This window comes from Chanodichthys erythropterus, chromosome 7, assembly GCF_024489055.1.
Source record: "Chanodichthys erythropterus isolate Z2021 chromosome 7, ASM2448905v1, whole genome shotgun sequence".
In the NCBI taxonomy this organism is placed as follows: domain Eukaryota; kingdom Metazoa; phylum Chordata; class Actinopteri; order Cypriniformes; family Xenocyprididae; genus Chanodichthys; species Chanodichthys erythropterus.
Window position 1 is genome coordinate 25,369,200 of NC_090227.1, and position 26,841 is coordinate 25,396,040.

A 26,841-nucleotide genomic window follows, 5' to 3' on the forward strand; every position below is an offset into this window, starting at 1 on the left:
CTATCCTCTGCGCTTCCGTGTTCCTCAATCTGAGGTCACTCTTCCGCTGGAACTAGACTCATGTACGGCCATCGCCTGGAAGCCAGTTATTATAGTTTATAAAGTTTTACATTTACATTCCTCGTCCTCCTTCTCATCATTTTCTATTACTTGCAATTTCCTCTTCTTCTCCCTATAGTTTCCTATCATCTTTATACTGTTCATACTGTTAATAAAAATGTCAAAATCACCTAAAAACAGTCCAAATCAGAGGCCATTGCCTAGTGCAGGGGTGTCTAATCCTGCTTCTGGAGGGCCACTGTCCTGCAGAGTTTAGCTTCAACCCCAATTAAACACAATTAAACCAGATTATCAAGGTCTTACTAGACATATAGAAGCTTCCAGGCAGGTGTATTGAGACAAGTTGGAGCCAAACTCTGCAGGACAGTGGCCATCAATGACCGGGTTTGGACACCCCTGGTCTAGTGGTTAGTGCATGAGCTCCAGCATGTTGAGGTTTGGTGCTCATATTTCATTCTCTTCATTGTTTCATGCCTGTACTGTTAATAAAGTGCTCGAAAAAGCCCACTTCACATTGGAGCTGTGGCATATTGGTTAAGAAACATGTTTCAGTCATGATGAGCTGCGTATATGGGAAATGCAGGTTCCAATCTCATTCTCCCTCTCTACTGTCTCAAAAAAAGCCCACTTGCAAGAGGTTTGAATATTGAATATCAGCTATTCGCAATATGGCAAGCAAATTGATTTACCTGTTGTATAATATTTGCACTGAGTGCTGACTTTGTCCTAATGTGTGGTTTGATTGTTTGTTCCAGTGCCTGGCAGCCCACCTTACGATTTGACCTACGAGAGCATCGGCTCCAGCGAGGTGAACGTGTCGTGGGCGCCCCCGCTTCTCGCAAACGGCATTATTCTGTTCTACAACGTGGAATACTGGAACGCCACACACAGTCTGAACCAAACCACACATGTGCCTTATGTTGTCCTGTCCAACCTGCGAAAGTACGCACGCTACCGCATCAGCGTGCAGGCTGCCACACAGGTCGGCATGGGCAACTACACGAGCGAGATCCTGAACATCACCACACTGGAAGACGGTGAGTGTTTGTTTTTAATGAACAGACCCTGTGGTGTTTAATTAAACTATTCTTCCTTTTTTAGTGTCAGTTATCAAATTCTGGATCTGGCCAAAGATGCAGAGTATCAGGGTCACACATAAACATTTCTCCTTTTTACAGCTTTCCGGGAGTCTGCTTGCAGGAAATGGGAGTGTTTTATTGTTTTTAACTGTTTTTATTTCCCCCAAAGGACATTTCTGACAGCACTCTGGGTGTGTTATGGATGAATCTTTAAAGCATGTTTAATCTTTCTACCTTAGGAGGCAGAGGAGCTTACCAACAATGTTTTGTTTGTTTCTCTGTGTCTTTGGTTGGTTGGATGTCCCATTATCAGTTGTCAGGATGGACACATGCAGCATGGGAGACATTCTCTTACATTTACTAACACCAATCACTATCATGTTTGAGAGTAAAGTCCTTTTCTGCAGTTTACGAGCTATAATAGCTGTTTTTCCTAAACGGCAGTACCCAGTTCCCCTCCAAAATTCCTAATCGCCAGGAAATTGTCAGATACTGAGGTAGAGTTGTCTTGGAAACCTCCCGAGGAGGCCAACTCTGAGATTTTACACTACATAGTGAGAGTGTGGTAAGTCAAGATGATTTAAAATCAGTTTTATAGACCAGACTGTAGTCATACTAGATTGAAACTTACATGTATGTTTGTTTATAAGGAATCTGAGCTCTGAGTTTGTCGCCAATGTCACGGGAACGTCGGTGGTCGTGAGTGTGGAGGGGCTGGGCGAGTATAATGCCTCCGTCAGCAGCTGGACTCGACTCGGAGATGGAGGGATACTGATTTACATCACGTTCAGTACCGTAGAATCAGGTGAACACAAACACGTTCTGTTCCAAACAACACTTATAAGCATATTTCTAATGTGAAAACTGTTCTAAACAAAAATATACTGGCTTATAAGACCTCATATGTCTAATTTTGCCCAAAATCTAAGGCAGCATCACAAGTATCATAGAATGAACTGATGAGGAGATGGAGGGAAATATTAGATTTAAATGAAAAGGTTTGGGGTCAGTAAGATTTTTTATTTTAGAAGAAATTAACACTTTTAATTAGCAAGGATGCATTAAAATGATCATAACTGACAGTAAATATTTTTACATTTCAAATAAATACTGGTTTTTTTTTTAACTTTCTATTTATTAAAGAATCCTTAAATGTATCACGCTTTCCACAAAAATACTAAGCAGCATTGATAATATTAGATATTGGTAATGATTGCTAAAAATACAGCTTTACCATCACAGAAATAAATTACATTTTAAAATATATTCAAATAGAAAACAAATGATCAAATAAATGCAGCCTTGGTGAGCGTAAGAGACTTCTCAGGACATGTCATTTCACTTGTAAGGTTTAGTTTCAGTGACAATGCTGCTCTAGTCTAGAAGGTTGCTAGAGAGTGAGGCAGCTCACTAGGTTTTGAAAAAGATCCACAATATCATGAAACCTCATTGCCCTCATGTTCATAATGGTACTTTTTTTCTTTCTGTATTGCAGCCCCATCTGACCCTCCACAGAATGTATTATACACACTCCTTACGACCACTACAGTGCGTCTCAACTGGAGTCCTCCAAATGAACCCAACGGCATCATCCAATACTACACTATCTACTACACAGATAATTATACAGAGTATAAGCAGGTATACGCACTCGCACAGATGTGTACTGATCTTTTTGGAGACACTAAATACTGTCATATCCAGGGGCACCTTGATAATGTGACAAACTATTTTAAAATATACTAAAACAGTTATTTTAAATTATAATAATATAATATTATTTTGAAAACAATGCTGTTTTCACTGTATTTTTGATTAAATAAAAGCAGCCTTGATGAACATAAGACATTTCTTTCAAAAATATTAGTAAAATAGCCCCAAACTTCACACTATATGTCATTTACTACACTGCTGTATTAAATGAGACTTAACTGTAAGCGGAGCTCCCCAGTGCTACAGACAGATGAAATTTCTTATAGGATTTACAGTATATTAATGAATAAAAAGTTCAAAAGAACAGCATTTATTTGAAATAGAAATCTTTTGTAACTTTATAAATGTCTTTACTTTCACTTTTGATCAATTTATTGCATACTTGCAAGCAATCCAATCATCAATCCAATCCCAGCTAACAAAATTATGTTCTAAGGACATTTTGCTAATGTTCATATTAAAGAGGCCTATTATGCCCATTTTTACAAGATGTAATATGTGTCCACAGAATTAGTCTGTGAAGTTTTATCTCAAAATACCCCACAGATCATTTATAATATGATTTTTGAGTTGAAGCAAAAACATGCTGTTTTTGTGCATGTATCTTTTAAATGCAAATGAGCTACTGCTGCTCCCCACCCCGCTTTCCACGAGAGTGCGGAGCCCTGGATACACTGCCAAAAACTAAAACATCTGTTTGATTATGATTATCATCTCTATCGCGTTCATGCTCACGTGACATTGCAGTTCTTCAATTCAAGGTTATATCAAAAACACATAAAGTTCACATAAACACAGAGGTTTATGTCTGTGAACATAAACAGCAAGTAAAGAAATCACATGTGAGTATTAGATCTGTGTATGAAAGTGAAAACTGCGTATATATGTACCTACTGCTATATATGCTGTTAATAAATCAAACAGCAAAAGAAAAACAGAAAATCACTCACTGGTCTTGAGTAAATAAATTTATTAGCTTTAATAAGTTTGAATGCTGCTGTTAAATGCTTTGGCGAGGAGATAAACATAGTGGACTCTGTACGGGGTCTATGTATAAAGTACTCGAAAACCATACTTGAGTAAAAGTAGTAAAGTGAGTAAAAGTTTTGAGTAAAAGATTACCAGAAAATGACTATGGTAGAAGTTAAAGTCACTGTTTAGAATGTTACTCGAGTAAAAGTTTTAAAGTATGTGATATTTTTTGTACTTAAGTACAAGAAGTATTTTTTTTTTTATATTAAACATACTTAAGTATGCTATACACAGTTTGAGCAGCAAGATTGTGTTCAGTTTTAACTCTTTCTTACATTTTGTTTCTTTGAATTAAAAAAATGGTTAAATGTTTATTGTAATTTTTAAATATAAAAAATAGTAGTATATTAATTATACATTGATTGTTCAAGTGCATTATAACTAATGTAAGAGACAACTTTAAAATGTTTAAATTAAAAATGAATAATACTTTTATTAACTTTATTTTTAAATAACATTAAATAATAAAAACAAATAAAAAAACATTAAAATGTTACAAATGGACTCTTATTGTAGTGTTACCATTTCATATAAATCCAGTCATGCTTAAAAATTACCATCTTTACACACAAAGGCATAGCATAAGTCTATTATATGCATACTTTCACACATTATTTGCCTCTATTTTAGAAAACTTGATGATTATCTGATCAAAATATGTGTTACAGTGCTGATAAAAAAAGAACTGAAATGGAATACATTTCTGATTTCTGTTTCTGTCGCTGCACGATGACTCGTATAAAAGACTTCGCTGGATAATGAATGCATAACAGTGAAAAAATGGATATAAACTAATACAAATGAATGGTAACAATCATGACATTAAACAGTTGCTGTTTTTGTCACATTGTTTTAACCGCTTGAGGTACTACTAATGTTAGCATCCTCTCAGCCTCGACGGCAAACATACTGCTGTTCTCCACTAATGCAGCATCTAGTCAACAAACAAATTACTTTATAATGATATAAAAACATGTACTGTAGTGTACACTGTATAACATACCGTTTTGTTGTCTATGTTTTAAATCCGCTTTTGAAGTGTGTAGCGCGCAGCCTCACGTCACGTGTCAAAACAAACTCTACGAGGCATCAGTGATAGTATTTATTTCGCCTCTAGAGGCCACTCTTGTACTGTATAATGACAGCGCACTCTTTTCACACCGCACCAGCAACGGACGCAACCCAGAAAATGAAATCAGCCGTGGTTGTGTGAGCACTTGTTTGCACATGCTTGCTTGCAGTCTGTGTCTGTGCAAATTTATTTTGTAGTAAGTAACGAAAATGCTTTGGGAAAATGTATCGAAGTAAAAGTATACATTTTATTTAGAAAACGTAGTGGAGTAAAAGTACAAGTTGACAGAAATATAAAACTCAAGTAACGTACTGATTCTCCCAAAAAAGTACTGTAACAAAGCATTATTACTTCGTTACATTACACCACTGGGTCTATGCTAATAGGGCAGAGTCCGTCAGCAGTCGTGGGCGGGGCACATGCAATGTGATGTCAAATTGCATAGAAACTGCAAATGGCTTATTCTGAGACACTGCTTATGATTTATGGGGATTAAACAAAAGAGTGGGTGGATTTTTACCATTATAGGGTGGTTGTGTACACACTGATAACTACATTTATGTCCAAACACCATGCAAAAGTGAATTTTGCATAATAGGTCCTCTTTAAGTTATGAAAACTTTTATTTTTAATGTTCTCTGAAATGTTTTTTTCTTGGTTTTGTGAATGTTAAGAAAACATTCAATTTTATCATTTTGCAAACATGGCGGTTTGGAACATACCTTCATTTGTACACTCTAAAAAATGCTGGGTTAAAAACAACCCAAGTTGGGTTGAAAATGGACAAACCCAGCGATTGGGTTGTTTTAACCCAGCGGTTGGGTTAAATGTTTGCCCAACCTGCTGGGTAGTTTTATTTAAGCCAACTATTGTTTACAAATTGCTATATGGCTAGCTTAAAATGAACCCCAAATAGTTGGGAAATTAAAAACCAGATGCAATTAGAGGCAACAATAATAGACAAAAGGTGAATGTTTATTAATAAGCTTTAATATTTTATTAATATAAACTTAATAGTTTAATAGTTTATTAATATACATTTATTAATAAGCAATTTAATAAATGTTTATTGTTTAATAATTATTCATTGAACATTAATAAATGTTCATTTCCAACATACTTTGGGTTAATTTTAATTAAGCAATACAGTATTTTTTAAACAATAGTTGAGTTAAATAAAACTACCCAGCAGGTTGGGCAAACATTTAACCCTACCGCTGGGTTAAAACAACCCAATTGCTGGGTTTGTCCATTTTCAACCCAACTTGGGTTGTTTTTAACCCAGCATTTTTTAGAGTGTACCATGAAACCACCACAGTACATTCTGTAAGGGATGTAATCTCCATAAGAACAGCTATCAATTCAAAATCTCATAAACACATTTTAACCTCAGTCATGCAGTGAATGAGCAGGTTCTCTTTCTCTCACTGTAGATGGTTCCGGGTTCAGAGCAGTGGCTGGTGTTGTCTGATCTTATGGCGGGACAGGAGTACAGTGTATGGATGAGTTCCAGCACTTCTGTTGGTGATGGGGGAGTGTTCAGTCCCCGTCTAAACTTCACCACATTAGAGGACGGTCAGTCTCCTCACACACTCAGGGGAGAAGTGCAGCTCTGCACCACTTTTCCAAATGATTACGCTCCAAAAAAATCACACTGAAACTCTGACACATACACACACACACACACACAGCACATATTCAGCACGTCTTGTGAAAGGAGACAACTTCCTCCAAGCTGCAAACTTGGGATTGTTGAGCCCTCATCACGAGTCTGAGTGTGTCTGATCTCAAGCCTTTCATTTGATGGTCTCCAGACTATCCCAGCTTGCATTTCCTCTCACAGGATTTGTTGAAAAATAGAAAATAGCACATTGCTGTTAGTGTTTTTTCTGCAGTGGCAAGTTTCTGGGTACATTATGTAACATGTTTTATATTTGTCTTCAAGAATATTGTAAATGTGTCAACCTGAAACATCATAAAACTTCTTGTTTGAGAGCTATTGGAGACTTTTTTTTTTTTTTTTCTCGCTTCTCAGATGTTAGTCCACAGAAAAAGAGCCCAGTAATTTCAAGAGATTTCAACAATGTCTCGATATGTGCTCAGATATGCCAAAATCTACAATATGAACTCAAACATTCTCATCAAATTTTCCAAATTTTAGCAAATAATAAGAGTTGCTATATACATATATACTCATTTTATAGCTGTATAATATTACTCTATGACAACAGTTGTCTATTTTATAGCCTGGAATTAGAAGAAACATCTGAGTTGATACTTAACTGAGAAACATAACTGAGAACTCCATTATGTATCCTGAACTATGAAAGAGCAACATTTGAGCACTAAAATGTTCCCCTGTGATACTAAGCAAGAGAATATATGGACCTAATTTCAATACCTATATGTCAAGGTTTTTTGTAGAGTCATAATAAAGAGTTTTTGTGTGATTTTGGGAAAAATGGTGCAGAGGTGACCTTTTGAAATATAAAGGTTTTCTCCCCTGGTGTCTGAGATTTTGAAAGTGTTCTATATAAATAAATAATGCCATGGTCCTGTTTGGTTCTTTGTGAGTGATTGTGTCTGATTGGTTTGCAGTTACTGGAGAATCACCCAGCTTCAGCAGCTCAGTACAGACCAATGTCTCGGACACAGAACATGCTCCAAAAGGATTTTCCTACTAACACAACTGTCTTTCTCTGATTCTTTCTTCTTTCCTTTATCTGTGACCTTGTACTTTGACTCTGAATTTTGCAGATGCTGCGCTGGAGTTATTTACCATTTTTAATTTCCACAGACTTACAGATGTGTGTAATGTGAATGCTGAAAATAATGTGTATTTGTGTGTTGTATGTGTGCCTATGAACAATATGAATATTTTAATCTCTGGGTTTAAGATACAAGATTCATTTTTACTGCTTTAATCATTATGATGTTGAGTGATTTGATGTTGCAGTGTGCCATTTATTTCTTATATATAGAAATACATTTCTATATTTCTATATAGGTAAATGAGTTTATTAACTGTAATGTCTGTTTATATAAAATTGATAATTTATGATTAATTGTTTTTTTTTTAATAATTTATTATTATTATTATTATTTTGAGTTATGTTGCTTTGTGACACTAATTTCTTGACAATTAAAGGAACACTCCACTTTTTTTGAAAATAGGCTCCAACTTTTCCAACTCCTCTAGAGTTAAACAGTTGAGTTTTACCGTTTTCGAATCCATTCAGCCGATCTCCGGGTCTGGCGGTACCACTTTTAGCATAGCTTAGCATAGTTCATTGAATCTGATTAGACCGTTAGCATCTCGCTGAATTTAAATTTGGGAATTTCTAGGCCGATATGGCTAGGAACTATATTCTCATTCCGCCGTAATAATCAAGGAACTTTGCTGCCATACCATGGGTGCAGCAGGCGCAATGACATTACGGAGCGGAGAGTATAGTTCAATAGTAGAGATATAGTAGCCATATCGGCCTAGAAAATCTTCATCAAATTTTCATTTTCCGTCGGTCTTAGTACACATTGTAATTATAGAAGAGTCAAGTTTTAAATAGGAAAAATATCGAAACTCTTTGGTCATTTTTGAGCGAGATGCTAACAGTCTAATCAGATTCAATGAACTATGCTAAGCTATGCCAAAAGTGGTACCGCCAGACCCGGAGATCGGCTGAATGGATTAGAAAACGGTAAAACTCAACTGTTTAACTCTAGGGGAGTTGGAAAATGAGCCTATTTTCAAAAAAGTGGAGTGTTCCTTTAAGCACATTCTCATCCCCAAAATTCTAATTACTGCAATGCAAAAATCACCCTTAAATATCATCCTTAAATCATTAAATTAATCAATTAAATATTATTTTTACAAATGAACATTACTGTTTAATTATGTATCATTGTTTTTGCAGTAGTGAGATTTCAGTAGGCGACTGAGATTTGGAGAGGAAAATGTGTTTAATTGTCATGATGAGTGTAACAGTGAAAAACCTCATAACGGTCCATTAACAGGCTCAATTTTCTTTATGTTAAATGCCATTTTTTTTCTTTTGATTTTGAGATGAAATATATCCTGATATTGGCAGATTTGAACCCCTAATTTTGTCACAAAGACATGTTTCACTTTAGATTGGGGAACAAATCCTCATTCCATTTCTTGGTAACACATTGAAACATCTTTTATTTAGACTGCAATGATTTGTTTCCCATTCCAAAGTGTAACTGTTGGCTTTTCATCACATATATCAATTGCATGTCTTCTGCACCCTCCCCCTGCTGCAGTGCCAAGTGGTCCAGTCCACAACCTCACAGCTACCATCTATAGTTCTACGGCTGTAGTGATCAGCTGGGACCCCCCTTTGGAGCCCAACGGCAGAGTCTTCTACCAGCTGAGCTTGCAGGAGGCGGGAATGACCCACCCGTCCATCAACCGCACGATCAACATCACCATCTCTAAGACAACCACAGACAACATCTACCTCTTCACCAAGCTCAGGAAGTATTTTCCCTACATCATAAAAGTCACCCCAGCAACCAGTGCGGGATCAGCTGTAAACCACACTGCAACCCTCCACCTTCGAACAGATGAAGATGGTGCTCATCACTTCCTGTATTTTACATGCACATGTATATAAAGCATGAGGATTCGTACTTCTTGATTGAAAACTCATGATTTTGTCTTTGTGTGTCTGTGTTCTGACAGTCCCAAGTTCTCCTCCATTGCCTGGAGCTAGTAGAAATCTCTCCAGCACCTCCATCCATGTGTCGTGGTTCCCACCAGTGGAGGCCAATGGCGAGATTATAGAATACACTGTAGTTTTACAGGGTCCTGGGGCCGTCAACAGAACCTACACCTCTGAAACACACCTAATTCTCTCAGAACTCACTCCATTTACACCTTACAATCTCTCCATCGCTGCAGTTACTCGACAAGGTGTTGGCCCCTTTGTGATTATTCCACTACATACTGATGAAGCAGGTCAGAGACCCATCTTTACTGCTTTTCTTTTAACTGATCTGTTAAAATTTAAATCTTTAATTTTTGGCTTTGAAGTTTGCATTTGGAATTTGTTTAAATTTGAATATTTTAAAACAGAAAATTTGAAAAGTTTGATGTTTGATCTTTGAAAGTTTAAACTTTTGTTGAACTTTAAATATTTATGTTTTTGCTTTGGAATTTGTTTGATATTTGACATTTTAAAAGGAAAATTGAATTTGATGCCTGATGTTTGATCTTTGGAAATGTAAACTTAAAAACTTATTTAGTCTTTTAAGTCTTGGCTTTGAAATCTGAATTTGAAATTTGTTTGATACACGCGCACACACACACACACCCACACACACACACACACACACACACATATGGAATGGTTAAACTTCTGGAAAGTTAAGTTAAGTCTTGGCTTAGAAATTAAAATAGAAAATTTAAAAATTAAAAATTACAATGTGAAGACTGAACTCTGAAATTTGAATGGCCTACTTGGCAAATTCATACAACTAAAGTATAAATGTGCAGACTTAATATGTCTAGTACTATTTGTCCAGGTCCAATGTCTCCACCACACAATCTGAGTATTTTTAACCACACTGCGAATTCAGTATGGCTTCACTGGGAACCTAGTCCAGAGCCAAATGGAATCGTCCAGCACTACGGATTCAGAATACTGGAACTGAACACATACACTTTCAGATATCAGGTAGTGCACACCTACAGTTCATCTATTTTAGATTTTTCTATGTGTGTAAATTTAACTCACATGCCTCTGTTTACCCAAGAACTCATCAGATGCATCTACACAAGCAGAACTGAGTGGCTTCAGACCTCATAATTCATATGAAATCAGTGTGTGCACATTCACTAGAGCAGGAAATGGGGATCAGTACAGCCTGCCTGTAATGTTTACCACCAATGAATCAGGTAATACACACTAGCACATCTGTCCGTGTCACATGACCCTTCACAAATCATTCTGATATGCTGATTTGCTGCTCAAGAAAAATTCCCTTTAGCACTTTATTTTAGGGTTCATTCTCACTATTAACTAGCTGCTTATTAGTATGCATATTAATAGCATATTGGCTGTTTATCAGTACTTATAAAGCACATATTAATGCTTTATTCTGCATGACCTTATTCTACACCCTTTAATACCTAAACTCAACAACTACCTTACTAATGATTAATAAGTAATTAGGAGTTTATTGAGGCAAAAGATCTAGTTAATAGTTAGTTAATAGTGAGAACTGGACCCTAATCAAAAGTGCAACCAAATTTTATATTATCAATGTTAAAAGCAGTTGTGCTGCTTGATTTTGTAGAAACTGTTGCATTTTTCAGGTTTCCTTGATAAATAGAAAGTTTAAAAAAACAGCAATTGAAATATAAATCTTTTGTAACATTATAAATGTACTTTACTGTCACTTTTGATCAATTTAATGCATCACTAATAAAAGTATATATTAACTATTTCTTAAAAAACATTTCTAAAAAAAAAATTAAAAGAATCCAAAGAAAGAATCATTTTTTTTTTTTTTTTTTCAAAACTGGATGCTTTATTTTCAAGTGTGTTTGTTATATATCTGTGGTGTCTGTGTGTATGTTGCAGTATCAGATGCAGTTGGAAATCTGTCCTGCTCTGGGTTGGATTGGAATTCAGTGTACATGGAATGGGAGCTTCCGATTCATCCTAATGGAGAGATTCTGCACTACCTCATTCGCTCTGGAAATCTGGAGGAGGAGGCCCATCCTCTCACACTCACATACACAGTGGCGCACACTTTCACTGGCCTGTCGCCTGACGTTTTCTATGTTATCAGCGTGGCTGCAGTTAATTCAGCCGGAATAGGGGAGGAAGCCAACTGCACGGCACACACTCGACCAGAGTCAGGTCTTGTATCATTTGTAGTGGTTGCTCAAATATAAGATTTGAAAAAAAAACAACACTAAGTACTTTGGCATTTAACTTGCACTGCACCATTTGTGCTACAGACATGATCATGCAGATTGTTTCTTTCTCTTTCTGAAGTTCCTGGTCCCCCTGAGTCGCTGACCATAATGGACGTTACCTCTGACAGTGTGTCTCTAAGCTGGCGACGTCCCGCACATGTTCCTGGTCTTCTGCAGGGTTATAATGTAGAGTTCAAGCAATTGGCAAGAAATTGTGAGCAAAAGGAGCACGTGGAGTCCTGCGTGGAGAGTGAAGATGTGGAGTGGGTTGAAGGAGAAACCAGCGGAGTCACACTTTCCCCTCTGCTCAAATATAGAGAGTATCGTATGAGAGTGGTGGCGTTTACCAGGGCCGGGGCGGGAGAACCCTCAGAGTGGATCCACACACAGACGCTCGCAGGAAGTATGTTACACCTGTGTGCATATTGACATTCCCATAAGAAAGAAAAATTACAAATGAGATCTCTTTCATGTCTCAAATGATTCTCTTAGACAGCAACAGGAGATTTTTGCATGAGCCTCCTGCTTCTCAGATGTTTCCCCTGAGAAAAAGATCTAAACAATGTCTGATCTCAATATAAACTCAAACATTTCTCATTAAACTCTTTCAGAGCACTATCAGAATATATATATATATATATATATATATATATATATATATATATATATATATATGTACACACACATACACACACAACACAGATATATATATATATATATATATATATATATATACATATATATGTATATGTATATATATATATGTGTGTGTGTGTGTGTGTGTATACATACATGTATTGTTTGATTAATATAAATATTTTTTTTTTTTTTTCAAATTTGTCTAGGTTCTAAAATATATAAAGATCTTAATTGACTGATTAATATATAAATGTATAGAAAATATAGAAAATTGTTATCTAGAGATCATGCATTATTATTTATCTTGTTTTCCCAAAATAATCAGCAAAACTTGATGTATCAGTTTTTTTGTTAATGACTTTTGTTATGTTGAGATTATAAGAGAAATCAAGAAAGGAAAGTAATAATGCATGACCTCTGTGAGCTTCATTGTGTCAGTTATCTTTCAATTCTGTTTTTGATGCTCCTATGAAATTTCCACAGGGATCTTGTTCAGGGATCCTGTGAATCAGAGCTGCGTTCTCACAGTTTTAGTTCCACACTGAAAATCAATGGACTGTTGTTGAAGCACTGCCCAATCCATTAGCTTTGATTTAAGACATCTCAATATCAGCATATTTCACACATTTTTGATTATTTGCCTTATGCAGAGAGTGTTCTTTGGTCTGCGTGGGAGCAATATAATGGCTGTGCAGACATGCAGCTTAGAGGGAACATTCATTAAGTCTCCATATATATAGCTTAAAAACAGCCCCAGCTCTTTATCTCTACCTTTTTGTCTTAGACCCTGATAACCCTCCTGGTGGCATCTCAGTGGTTCCTTCTGCCACTGGATTAAAGATTGAGTGGGATGAGCCATCGGTCATCTCAGGGCCCACCTCATACATCATTGACATCACTGCTGTGAGTTCATAAACTTTAAATATCTTGTTCATCTGTTTACTTTCTGACAGTTTCTACTTCAATTTCTCTTTGTCCTCTTCCAGTTGGACGGTTCGGGATATAACATTAGCTTAGTGCGATATTCAGAGGAGATCAGGACGTTGGTTGTCGGGAACCTGACTGCATTTACTCTGTACTCTATTACCATCACCGCCTTCACGGGGCAGCTTTCCAACGCTCGCAGAGACGGCAAAGTATCTGAACCCGTACTCGCCAGAACCCTGGAGGATGGTGAGGACGTTTGTGCATGCTTGTTTCTCAGATACTTATTTGCACTTTTAGTGACATTCATGGTTGTGTTTTCCAGAGCCCAAAGATCCTCCCAAAAATTTGACATTGACAGTGATTCCCGAGGAAGTGACACGTGTTTATGTAACATTCTCTCCACCGGATGAGCCGAATGGAAACATCAGTTCCTACCATGTCGCCATCTACCGCAATGGACAACTGGATTTCTACATCAACAGCCTGTCTGTGATCAGCAACCCTAATAATACCATGACGGCCATTATAGATGGACTGAAGGGTGGATTCAATTACAGTATAAGGGTAGGAAACCAAAACCAATTTTTTTGCTGTTTTCATACTTGGGTTGATTGCTTGGTTCAAACCCATTCAGCTCCAGCCTCTCCACCTGCATGCACAGGTCTCTTTCTTTTTAATACTGAACTCTGATACGTTTGTATCATCTAATGCCATCTAAGCACAAGAGGCAACTATTTAAAACCGTATCTAGGTAACCACAGAGAATGCAGCACCAAAAACAGAAAACAATATTTGCATCACTCTTTTTAATCATGTTTTTATGACTTCAATTTTGCTTTCACAAAATGGTAGTCATTTGCTGACTATTTGACATTTGCTTACTTGTTGCAGATAGCAGCCGTGAATGGAGCAGGTTTAGGGCCAAGTTCAGAGGTTCAGATCACCACCGGTGTGAAAGGTACGAGAAGGCATAACACTTGTGTAAATCAGCTACTCTGTTGAAGTGACTGTCACTTTAAGATCCTGACGGGTTTATTTAGCTCCACCCAAGCCAACAAGGAAGCCTCGGGCTGCTCTGAACAATGCAGGTGTCGTCATCTCAACCTCCAAGACCATCACCATCGAGATGCCTGAATGTTTCTTCACTGATGACCATGGACCAATCCAAAAAGTCCAGGTCATAGTTTCTGAACCAGCAGGTATTAAAAATCTGACATTTAACACTATATATACAACATTATTCGGAAAAAAATAAATAAAAATCCAACTCACAATACAGCAATAATGCAACAAGCACAATGTAAAACTGAACAGTCAAATTAATGAAATGAAATGAGTTTTCCACTCTCAAAGTTCATTGTACTTAATCGAAAAAAGTTGCATGAACTCAAAATTTCATTGTATTAAGTTGAACTTAATATGATTGAGTTGAGTTGCAGTAGATTTCTTATTCCCAGCATGCTTTGCATCAGACTGTAAAAATAAATGTTGAAATTAAGTGTTATTTTGTGTGTTTTTGCACAAGATTAAAATGGGGAATAGAGTGTTATGTTTGGATTTCTATTTCTAGTTTTCTATTCATCAAATGTAACATGATTTCCACAACAATATTAAGTAGCACAACTGTTTTCAAGACCGATAATGATAAGAAATGTTTCTTGAGTACCCCAAAAAAATCTTACCCTTCTGTGTGGCTATTAGGGCTGGGTACCGAACTCGATACTTTTTAGGTACCGATCGAACTGCCTCGATACTATCGAGTATCGAAAAGTGTCTTGTCATTCGGTACCAAATTTCGGTACCTCAGAATGGAACCGAGTAGAGGGGCGGAGAAATGCTTTCGCTGTCTCGTTGAGGAGCAAGTAACGTTGCGCTACATTATTATTTATATCTAAATATATAAAACTATACGCACGAGAGAGACCCTATGTGCGAGAGGGCGAGTGAATCAACGGCATCGTTTTCAGTTTATCTCCGAATGGACGGGTGAGAAACGGCTGTTTATGTGAGCAGCCGGTTCACTACAGATAATACTGTTAACATAAAACAAAAGTGTCGCACTGCCTGCAGAAACAGCGGAACGCGCAATGTTTTTTAGACTAGTTATGGACAGGTACAACACACAGCAGCTTTACATCAGCGTTCGTCCCTCAAGTCTATGGAAACACGCGACCGGTTCGTGACAGGCTCGTTCGCCTGCACGAGCACATGCTCTGCCTCTGGCTCCAGAACGCGAACAATGGACTATATGCACGGGTTACTTCCTGGTTGTCGTTAAGCCAGCTCGAGCACTTCCGGTGAACTGTTAGCTGTTCATTCTGTAGTCGTTGTACATCGACAGAAAACCATCTATGGTTGACTTTTTAATGTTGTATTTATATTTTAATGTAGTTATCACATTTACCTAATTTGCCAATAAACCAGTTTTATTGATTGCAATAAAGACGAAGCTATTGGGACTGTTTAAAAATGCCTTGTCTGTAATTAGACACGCACACACACACATTTTTTCCCAGCACTTCAAATGTTATTTTTAATGTGATGACCACAAACATTATTTGTTCATCCTTCTGAGATTGTCCCCATTGTAAAACCGAACGTTTAAAAATATAGGAAATTTAACATTTGATAGAAAACACTTATCTAAAAATAAAAAAGACAGTAATTAGCATTTTAACCACCAGATGGCGGCAAAGTAGCATTTATTTGCGCACATAGCCATTTCCTCTAAACGTTTTTCACTTCGTTTTTGACTAAATATTAAACATTAAAAAAATAACTAGGTTTAAAATACATTTTGTCAATGTGAAGTATGAAATACTCACAAAATCTTATGAAAAACAATAACTTTTATTGTGAATTACACAGAAAGCGAGCACCGTGCTCTCCTTTTGTAATCACAGCAGCTGTCAGTCAGTGCAGTGCAAGATCAATGATTTCAGCACAATTGTGAAAACACACATTTATTCAATTAATCTAACTAAAGTGCACAATAAATATTTAATTTTTGAAGATTTTTTTCCACATAAAAGTGTGAAAACTAATGGTCGAATTGAATTTAGCCGAGGAGGAACATTGAGGTACGTCTTTATTTATTTGTTTTTTATGCTGTCTTGCGTTTGAATAACTAAATTAATGCTATGCCACACTATTTAAGTGACTATATTCTGATTATAAACTAAGTATTACACTACCAATGCTCAACACACCAGCAAATGACATCTCACCGGAAGTTTTCGAGCTGGCTTATATTAATGCGGAAGTTCTAAAGAACGCTCCGTGCATATAGTCCATTCTGCTGAAAAAGGGGTCTCAGCGTCCTCCTGATACTGCGGATAATCTGCGGGTCGGGCCAAGTAATAAAAAAATAACATTCAAATGAATTGCGGGTGGATGAGAGATGAATCATTAATGTGTTGATTTTAATGAAGACACAGAACTCTTATTTCAACGAACTTGCGTCACTCTTACTTCCGCTTTGATCTTGTTAATAATAATTAATTTTTTGAAGAAGAACAATTGCTGAGTGATTTAAAAAGAGCCTCACATACTGAATTTTTGCATTGAAAACTAAACTTTATTAAAACTATAAATTTAGTTAATTTGTGCTTTTTTTATTTCCCGCAGTGGCTCAGGAGATGAGTCTTTGAGTCTGAAAAAAAGTCAACAAAATTAAAACATAAAACCAAATTTTCTTTTTGAGGTTATTTAATCTTGTTTAAACAGATTTTATAAAATTGGTATCGAAAAAGGTATCGTTTAGGTATCGGTATCGAAGTCAAGGTATCGGTATTGTCTCGGTATCGACAATTTTTGAACGATACCCAGCCCTAGTGGCTATATGTACACACACACAGAGGAATTGTGTTGTGAACATTAGAACATTAGAGTTTGATTGTATAGTACAGTATGATCAACATATACATAGATTTTTTCCATCATATGTGTAATAAAATGATTATACTGAATAGTTTGTTAAATTGTTGTTCTTATGTTGATGCAGTGATGGACTTCGGTAATCTGTCCAACTGGAAGAGTGTTTTCCAGCAACCTACTGCTCCGTACCTGACCGACGAGGGCTTCTTGAACCCAGGCTGCTCTGATAAATCAGAACGCATGAGCACAAACACTAACACATACATCATAGGAGCAGACGAGGGCTGCTTGTCTGAAGATGCCAAGACTCTTTGTAACGGACCCCTCAAGCCCAAAACACATTATGTGTGAGAGACATATGCACACACGACTAATCCGTGTTGTAATTATCTTAATCCAGAGATCTTTTTAACCTGTTCTTTACTGTTTATTTTTGTATTGTAGGTTCAAATTCCGGGCGACAAACATCCGTGGGCAGTACACAGACTCTGAGTACTCAGAGAGGGTCAGAACTGCAGGTATGGACGCAGTAGCCATAATATAACTGTCATGATATTAATGCACCAAGAGCAGGTGTGATTTCTCACTCACATTTCGCCGCTTTCCTCTTAGATTTTCATTTTTAAGTATTGTTATATACTTACTACACAGCAAAATCTCCAGAGTTAAATCAACTCTGCTCAGAGTACATATGGTCCCTCTCTAAATAGTGTTAAAATAACACTGAAGCAGAGTAAAATTAATGAGATAATTAAACAATTAATTGATGATTGAGCATTATTGATGAACACCTGCTGTTAACAAGCAGAATCACTGAAGAAAAGAGAAGCACAAGAACTATAACTGATTTCAGTCACAGCCTTATTAATTGCTTAATTTTCTCATTAACTTTAACTCTGCTTCAGTGTTACTTTAACACTATTTAGAGAGGGACCATATGTACTCTGAGCAGAGTTGATTTAACTCTGGGGATTTTACTGTGTATATACTATAGCGATATACTTACAGTTAAAGGGATAGTTCACCCAAAAATAAAAATTCTGTCATTGTTTACCATAAATATATGTAATATAAATATTTTGTGTCCCATTAAAACGAGAATGTCATACAGATTTGAAATGAATTAACAGTGATTAAATTATATTTCCTCTGATATTTTCATTTTTGGGTAAATTATTCCTATATACTTTTTAAAATCAGTAAACTTAATTAATTGATTTATTTATTTTATTGCTTATTGCTACTTTTAAATTTATTTTATTAAAGACCCCCTGTGGTGAAAATCAAGTTTTGTTGTTTATTTGTCTATGTGGTGTTTTTAATATGCTTTAAGACAAATCATGTGCAAATTCATAAGTCAACACCATTGCTCAGTATTTTCTCTTTAAAACTGCAGTGATCTAATGCGGTTTGAAATTGCTGGTGTCTGTGACATCACAAACAACCTTGTAACCAATCATGTCAACGTGCTAGCAGGATTTAGCATATCATTAGCTATAACCGCTTTGACTAAACTATACTATGAACTATACTCTCACTCAGGCGTAATAATCAAGGAACTTTGCTGCCGTTCCATGGCTGCAGCAGTGCAATGATATTACGCAGCGCCCGTGAGCCCCTGCTTGCACAGGGAACGTGCCTTGCAACCATGGAGACGTATGTGAGAGACGCTGCGTAATATCATTGCGCCTGCTGCACCCATGGAACGGCAGCAAAGTTCCTTGATTATTACGCCTGAATGAGAGTATAGTTCCTAGACATATCAGCCTAGAAAATCGCAACTTTTCATTTTCCGTCGGTCTTAGTACACGATTTAACTACAGAAGAGTCAAGTTTTAAATAGGAAAAATATCAAAACTCTTTGGTCATTTTTAAGCGCGATGCTAACGGTCTAATCAGATTCAATGAACTATGCTAAGCTATGCTAAAAGTGGTACCGCCAGAACCGGAGATCGGCTGAATGGATGCGAAAACGGTAAAGCTCAACTGTTTAACTCTAGGGGAGTTGGAAAATGAGCCTATTTTCAAAAAAAGTGGAGTGTTCCTTTAAATATTAGTACACACCTTAATTTGCAAATTTAACTTTATATTATTATTTTTAGTACTATACTTATTATTACACATTTTTTATAAAACATTTCAAATAGAAATATCATTATATTACCTTGTGGTATTTTTATTAGCATTTCTCCTATAATTACTACTTTTATTGAGCAAGGATGCATTATTGATGAAAAGTAACAATAAATACATTTATAATGTTACAAAATATTTCTATTTGAAATAAATTATGTTCTTTTGAACTTTCTATTCATCTGTTTCCACAAAAATATTAAACAGCACAACTGTAATTTCTGAAGGATCATGTGACACTAAAGACTGGAGTAATGATCAGCTTTGCATCACAGGATTAAATAACATTTTAAAGTAGAAAAGTTATTTTTAATTGAAATAACATTTTTAACATTTTTACTAGATTTTTGATCAAATAAATGCAGCCTTGATGAGCATAAAATACTTCTTAAAAAAAAAAAGAATCTTTTAGACATAAAACTTTTGAATGGTATTGTATGTTATTATAATGGTGGGCTCGTAGAACAACACATTTCATTGTGAACAAGTACTGCTTCTGCTGTGTATGAATATCGATTTTGATTTCAGATGACCGCCTTCTGACCAGAGATGAACAGATCATTCTTGGTGTCCTGCTGTCATTTTTCCTGGCATTGTTTTTCATTCTGATTATTTACGGATCTGTGAGGTAAGTTGATTGTTATTGTAAATAGGGTTTCAACAACAGAGTCAAATAGTATTTCCCCAAAAGTTTTTTTCTTGGTTTAACAACTAGACTAACTCTCTTCTATCCTAGGATCCACCGCAGGCAGAAGGAAGGTGGGACGTACTCTCCACGCGAGGCTGAGATTATCGAGACAAAGTTCAAACTGGATCAGCTAATTGCAGTGGCCGACTTGGAGCTCAAAGAGGACAAGATTAACCGGTGAGACATCAAACATACTGTACATAAGCAGTGGGATTTAGTTACATGTGCTTAGTCTGCTCACTCTGACTCACTAAATCTATCATTGACTCACTCACTCACTCATGCGTTCTTTCATTAATTCACTCTCACTAATCCATTCATGCACTTCACACACTTACTCACTATCCTCTGTTCTCAGGTATTCCTCCTTTTTCTTTAGAAGGAAGGAGATTTTTGTCATCCAGTAAGTAGGCAGTGATTTTGGTATTTAGCTGATGCATGACTGTATCAGTATTTTCTTTCATTTTAAATTCAAACTTTTCATTTTCCCAGTTGCATGTTGTGCTGTTGTGGTGATGAAGCTGTTTTATTATGAATGAATATGCAAGAGTAAATGATCTGCCTTGCCATAATTTGGGGCTGTTCGGTTTCATAATCCTGCTCTGTAGTTCTGCTCTGCCCTACGTATCTCTGCCTGAAAGATCACATAGAGTGACTCTCCCATTCGTTTTATGTTTGTGTGTCTTCGTCTAATTAGATCGTGTAGAGAACTTCACATAGATTCATTTCTTATTTATCACTGGAAGTGAATAAGTAACCTCATTTTTCAGTCCAATGCCAATTTCATAATAATTTTCTACTGTCTAATGTTCCAGGCTGCTAAGTTACAGGAAATCTCTCAAGTAAGTGAAGGAGACTTTATGGATTGATTGATATTTACCTCATTTTCCTATTTTTTCTTATTTATTTATTTGTCTATTATTGCTCAATAAACATTCGAGTCCCAAAGATACTGTAGATGATTACCCTTAACCACCTGCTCTTTAGTGGGTTGTTTAGAGGTCATAAGATGCTTGCTGTAGTGGTATTAATTCTAAAGTTGATGATTATTTATGGTTTTGTGGGTATTTTCATTCTGTTTATCGCTCTCTAACACATTTGCAGGCCAATCAGTAAGAAATCATTTCTTCAGCATGTGGAAGATCTTTGTGCCAATGACAATGCCAAGTTTCAGGAGGAGTTTGCTGTAAGTTTTAGCATTAAGTGTTTGTTTATTTGTTTGTTTGTGTGTCTGTGTAGGTGGGTGAGAGAGAAAGAAGGCACCAGTGAACTGTAAAATGAGTTTCAGTGACACTTCATTCTGATTGAGCACGTAGAGTTATGTGCTCAGTGGTGTATGTCATTTTGGAAAATGTATTCCGAGGTTGATTAATTTTCTTCCTGGTGTGTTTCATAATTGGACCTTTTCTTCTGTGTTTCAGGAGTTGCCGAAGTTGCTTCAGGATCTGGCCACATCAGACGCTGACCTTCCCTGGAATCGCTCCAAAAATCGCTTCACAAACATTAAACCCTGTATGAAAATGTTTTAATTCTATCATTGTGTAGTAGTTTTTTCAAGCCTGTATGACTTTCTTTGTTCTGTGCAACACAAAAGGAGACGTATCCCATATAATGAAATAATACAATAATCACATGGTGTCAAGCTCCAAAAAGGACATAAAAGCACCTCAGAAGTATCTTTTGTGCTTCACAACCATTCAAAGTTTGGGGTCAGTAAGATCATTTGTTGTCACTTAAACTCACCAAATCTGCATTTACTTGATAAATACAGTAATATCGTGAAATATTATTACTGTTATCTTTTTGAATATATTTCAAAATGTAATTTATTCCTGTGATTCAAAGCTGAATTATTGAAGAAATCATTGTAATATGCCAATTTGGTGCTCAAGAAACATTTCTTATTATTACCAATGTTGAAAATATATATCTTTTGTAAGAATGTAAAAGTCTTTACTGTCACGTTTGCATCCTTGCTGAATAATAGTATCAGTTTCTTTCAAAAAGTTTTGAATGGTAGTGTATATAGTCTTCTCAAGTCATATCATAGCTCTCAAATTTAAATATGCAAATACTAGCTACTGCAAATGAGTTATCATATGGCTTTAGATAAATTGGATTCCATTTGAAGAGTCATATTGACTACTTTTATAGTTGTTTTTATGGCGCTCTTTTGTTATCTGGGATGCGCAATAATTTATGCTATATGGAAAAGAGCATCACTGTTACTCAGAATAATTTATTTTTGTTCCATGAAAGTCATGCAGGTTCTGAACTACATGAGTGTTAGAATTTTAATTTCTGAGATAACCATTTCTTTAAAACTTACCAAGCTTTCTTTATACAAAGATTGTTAACACATATTTTAACATGTCTTTTTTAGATAACAACAACCGAGTGAAGTTACTGTCTGAGCCAGGAATGCCGGGGTCTGACTACATCAATGCCAGCTTCGTCTCTGTAAGCGCTCGAGAGCAGCCCACATATCAGCTGTCTCTCTTTTACTCTGCGGCACAACTTTAATTAAATTGGCCTAAGCTCCTATTTTGTTTTGTGTCTTGTCTCTGTTTCTCAGGGCTATCTGTGTCCTAATGAGTTTATAGCAACTCAGGGTCCTCTGCCTAGTACCGTCGCAGACTTCTGGAGGATGATTTGGGAGACGGGGACCAAAACCATTGTCATGCTCACTCAATGCTTTGAGAAGGGCAGGGTGTGTATGTGTGTTTTAACAAAACAATGTAGCCATTAGATTTATGATTGTATATACTTTTGTACAGTGTATAATCATAAAAATTCTATATAAGGGTTTTACAGTCTATCCCTCATCTGCGAAGTTTTGATGTCACGGACCCACAAATATCATCTCTTTGCGAGACACTTCCTTGCTAAAATAAAATTTCACTGTATATGTATTTTATACATATTTTATACAAAATATATACTCATTTATACTGATAAATATAAACATTTATATATTCATTTAATGTATAAACCCCATTTGTACAGTGACAAATATAAATATTCTAAATATGTATAAAATATTCTCTGGAAAATATTTAATTTCTATTAATTACAGTGTTGTTTAAGAGAAATTTAAAACCCATGACTATTAATAGAATTAAATAATTGTCATTTAATCTCATGTTTTCCAGTCAGTCTACATCAAAACAGTAATAATATCAGATTTAATATATTAATGTATTTAAGTTATTTTAATTTTTTCTCACATTTTTTGCACTGTTTGCCTAATATGTAATAGATACGGTTAATTACTTCAGACTTTATATTATATTTAATTAATTTTATCTCATTGAAAGTCTGTATGAATTTATTTACATCCAGTACACTGCTAAAACACAATTAAAAAAATTAGGAAATTTGACAGTGATCTACTGAAATATATATGCGTTATAATAGTAAACTGTACAAGTAATGTGGTTGTATGTTTCAGATCCGTTGCCATCAGTACTGGCCAGAGGACAATAAACCCGTCACTGTTTTTGCTGACATCATAATCACTAAACTCACAGAGGACGTGCGCCCTGATTGGACAGTCCGGGCACTCAGAGTGGAGAGGGTAAAACGATGTTTATTTTTGCATTGTCAGCATTGCTTTTACATTGTCATTTTTATCTCATAGAAGAGCAACAGTTTAAAATGGTGGTTGATTATGATTTCACTTTTTTAAACTTTAGTTAGCATAAACAACATCTGCAAAGTTACGAAGCTCAAAGTTCAATGCAAAGGGAGATATTTTCTTTTAAAGAATTTGCTTTTTAAGGGCTACAACAAACGGTTAGTAGGGACTACAACGAGCTTCTTCCCGGGTTGGTAACATCACTAACCCTGAAATTGACAGAAACCCTGCACAAGAGAACACGCAACAAAGGGCTGAGGCCATGTTGGGCTTCTTTAGAGAAGAGGAAGAGTTGTTGTAGTAGAGTGTTGTTGCCATGCCGTCATTTTACACTGGACTGCTTCAAAAACGAGGGTTAATTTAAGGGTGGATATGCACAAAAGGTTAACATGACGGCACATGCTATTCGATGAGTTGAATCAACTCCACAGCAACTACATAAATGTATCCACAAACCATTCAGAAATGCCCAGAACTTCTTCCTGAGTCTCTCCATCACTGTTTGACTCCAGTTTGAACAATGTAAGGCTGAACATAGTGACAATCATCATTTTGGCTGCGTGAGATTCTCCAGCTTTGTTGTTGAGCAACCAAAGTGCGAGCTGTTAAAGCTCCGCCCTCTTCTGGAAAGCGGCCGGGAGCAGCAGCTCATTTGCATTTAAAGGGACACACAAAAACTGTGTTTTTGCTCACACCCAAATAGGGGCAAATTTGACAAACTATAATAAATGATCTGTGGGGTATTCTGAGCTAAAACTTCACAGGCACATTTTGGGGACAGCAGAGACTTGCATTACATCTTGTAAAAGGGGCATTGTACATCCCCTTCAAGACAATCTTGTTGAGCAAGTTAGTAATATTTCCAGACATGTTTTTCGCAAGCTGGTTACATTTACATCCAATTAAATGACCATTTTAATTTAAATAAAATCTGTTGCCCCTGGGTAATAAGTTTTTTTACTGCCACAGAAATGTATGTACCATGGGGCTGCACACTTTCATGTGTTGATTGAGTATTTGGTTCTGCGTATGCATACTTGAGTATGTTTGTGGCCTTACTCTGAGTCTTAACAATGCACAATAACACATACACACACAGATGTGGGTGGTTAGATGGATCGATAATTAGTCCCCAATGACACATTTAGCCCTTCCTCTCTCTCTCTTTCTCTCTCCAGCATGGCAACTACATGATTGTTCATCATTTCAACTACACCTCATGGCCAGAACATGGCGTTCCAGAGTCCAGCTCCACACTCATCCAGTTTGTCAAAGCGGTTCGCTCCAACAGAGCCCATGACAACACAACCATCGTGGTCCACTGCAGGTGTGTGCTATCTGCCAAATTACCTTAACAGGAGGTCTTGAACATTTTTTCTACAGTGTGCTTCCATGTTTATGTTTGAGCTGTTTCGGACTGCATGGAAGCCCGTTTTGCCTCAGAGTAAAAGAAAAAGTGGTAACACTTTACAATAAGGTTTATTTGTTAACATTAGTTAAGAGGTTTGTTCACTTTCAAATTAAAATTTCCTGATAATTTACTCACCCCCATGTCATCCAAGATGTTCATGTCCTTCTTTCTTCAGTCGAAAAGAAATTAAGGTTTTTGATGAAAACATTCCAGGATTATTCTCCTTATAGTGGACTTCAATGGAGCCCAAACAGATGAAGGTCAAAATTACAGTTTCATTACATCTTCAAAACGTTCTATATGATCCCAGACGAGGAATAAGGGTCTTATCTAGAGAAACCATCACTCATTTTCTAAAAAAACAAAAACATAACATTATTAACAATAAATGCTCATCTTGAACTAGCTCTCTTCTTCTTCTCTATTTGAATTCCAGCAGTGTAGATGCTGCTAAGTGTTTTACTGCCCTCAACAGGTTAAAGTTTTAAAGTAATTGTTGTATACTTGCACTAGCATATTGTATATGACAATTTAGTTCAAACTTTGACCTATAGAGGGCAGTAATACACTTAGCAGCATCTACACTGCCGGAATTCAAATAGAGAAGAAGAGGGCTAGTTCAGGATGAGCATTTATGGTTAAAACGTATAAAAAAAATTATTTATTTTTTTAGAAAATGAGCAATGGTTTCTCTAGATAAGACCCTTATTTCTCATCTGGGATCACTGTAAACTGTAATTTTGACCTTCAACCGTTTGGAGACCATTGAAGTCCACCATATGGAGAGAAATTACATTTTTGTTCGTTACCTCAGTGCATTAACAAATGCAACATTTTTTTTATTTATCTGTACTGACCAGTGTATTCTTAGTATCATTGAGATACTGTTATAGATTTTATTATTTAGAATTTTTTATTTTTGTCTGTTCTGTTTTCATTTTAACTTTAAAGTTTTTTTTTTTTTAATTTGTCATTTGTATTAGTTTTTTTCAATATAGTTTTTATTAATTTTTTATTAATTTTAAGTTATTTTATACAGAATAGGGCCAAGCAATAATAATAAAAAAAACATTTTGAGATTAAAGTTGTTAAATTTCGAGAAAAAAGTCGTTAAATTATGAGAACAAATTCGTAATTTAACAAATTTGTTCTCGTAATAAATTTAACGTCTTTTTTCTCTAAATTTAACGACATTTTTCTCATAATTTAACGAATTTGTTCTCGTAATTTAACAACTTTTTTCTCGTAATTTAATGAGTTTATTCTCAACATTTTATCTCGACCTTTTTCTCAAAATTTAACAAGTTTTTTCTCGTAATTTTACAAGTTTATTCTCGTAATTTAACAAATTTATTCTTGTAATTTAACAAATTTATTCTCAAAAAACTTTAATCTCCAGATGGTTTTATTTTTTTATTATTGATTGGCCCTAATCCTCTTCCGTAATTTTAGTACACTAAATTAAAATAAACTTAATTAAAAATGTTTCCTCAGCAACTACCTGATAAAGCGTCTTTTTTTCTTTTGCATTTTGGTTAACGTTTATTTTATTTCAAGTAAAAAAAAAAGTTTTTTATGGTTGTAGTGTAAGATGTTTATTAATATTTCCATGTGTATCATGTATC

General features: G+C 35.8%; 2 protein-coding genes across 2 annotated transcripts in view; both read left to right on the forward strand.

The window, feature by feature from the left end:
* Positions 1-26,841, forward strand: part of ptprq (protein tyrosine phosphatase receptor type Q) — a 76,625-nt gene that overhangs the window by 47,950 nt on the left and 1,834 nt on the right. Inside the window, exons 25-47 of the mRNA XM_067389381.1 lie at positions 816-1,097; positions 9,241-9,552; positions 9,662-9,937; positions 10,504-10,655; positions 10,735-10,876; positions 11,565-11,846; positions 11,985-12,308; positions 13,329-13,447; positions 13,531-13,717; positions 13,794-14,035; positions 14,363-14,429; positions 14,512-14,670; positions 17,475-17,694; positions 17,792-17,865; positions 20,009-20,108; positions 20,217-20,345; positions 20,984-21,010; positions 21,273-21,354; positions 21,590-21,680; positions 22,552-22,628; positions 22,744-22,878; positions 23,620-23,745; positions 24,984-25,132. Coding sequence (XP_067245482.1) covers positions 816-1,097; positions 9,241-9,552; positions 9,662-9,937; positions 10,504-10,655; positions 10,735-10,876; positions 11,565-11,846; positions 11,985-12,308; positions 13,329-13,447; positions 13,531-13,717; positions 13,794-14,035; positions 14,363-14,429; positions 14,512-14,670; positions 17,475-17,694; positions 17,792-17,865; positions 20,009-20,108; positions 20,217-20,345; positions 20,984-21,010; positions 21,273-21,354; positions 21,590-21,680; positions 22,552-22,628; positions 22,744-22,878; positions 23,620-23,745; positions 24,984-25,132 — 3,754 coding nt within the window. The remainder of the gene's footprint in view (positions 1-815; positions 1,098-9,240; positions 9,553-9,661; positions 9,938-10,503; positions 10,656-10,734; positions 10,877-11,564; positions 11,847-11,984; positions 12,309-13,328; positions 13,448-13,530; positions 13,718-13,793; positions 14,036-14,362; positions 14,430-14,511; positions 14,671-17,474; positions 17,695-17,791; positions 17,866-20,008; positions 20,109-20,216; positions 20,346-20,983; positions 21,011-21,272; positions 21,355-21,589; positions 21,681-22,551; positions 22,629-22,743; positions 22,879-23,619; positions 23,746-24,983; positions 25,133-26,841) is intronic.
* Positions 1,461-7,640, forward strand: LOC137023531 (phosphatidylinositol phosphatase PTPRQ-like). Its single transcript, XM_067390729.1, has 6 exons — positions 1,461-1,527; positions 1,584-1,704; positions 1,790-1,944; positions 2,635-2,780; positions 6,390-6,531; positions 7,555-7,640. Exons 1-6 carry the CDS (start codon positions 1,461-1,463, stop codon positions 7,638-7,640), a joined length of 717 nt encoding a protein of 238 aa, XP_067246830.1.

Bases quoted from the DNA above. Each gene is read 5' to 3' on its own strand.
- LOC137023531 (XM_067390729.1), top strand. From the start codon at position 1,461: ATGGACACATGCAGCATGGGAGACATTCTCTTACATTTACTAACACCA. The intron at 1,705-1,789 runs GTAAGTCAAGAT...TTTGTTTATAAG, and splicing joins CACTACATAGTGAGAGTGTG to GAATCTGAGCTCTGAGTTTG. The intron at 1,945-2,634 runs GTGAACACAAAC...TCTGTATTGCAG, and splicing joins GTTCAGTACCGTAGAATCAG to CCCCATCTGACCCTCCACAG.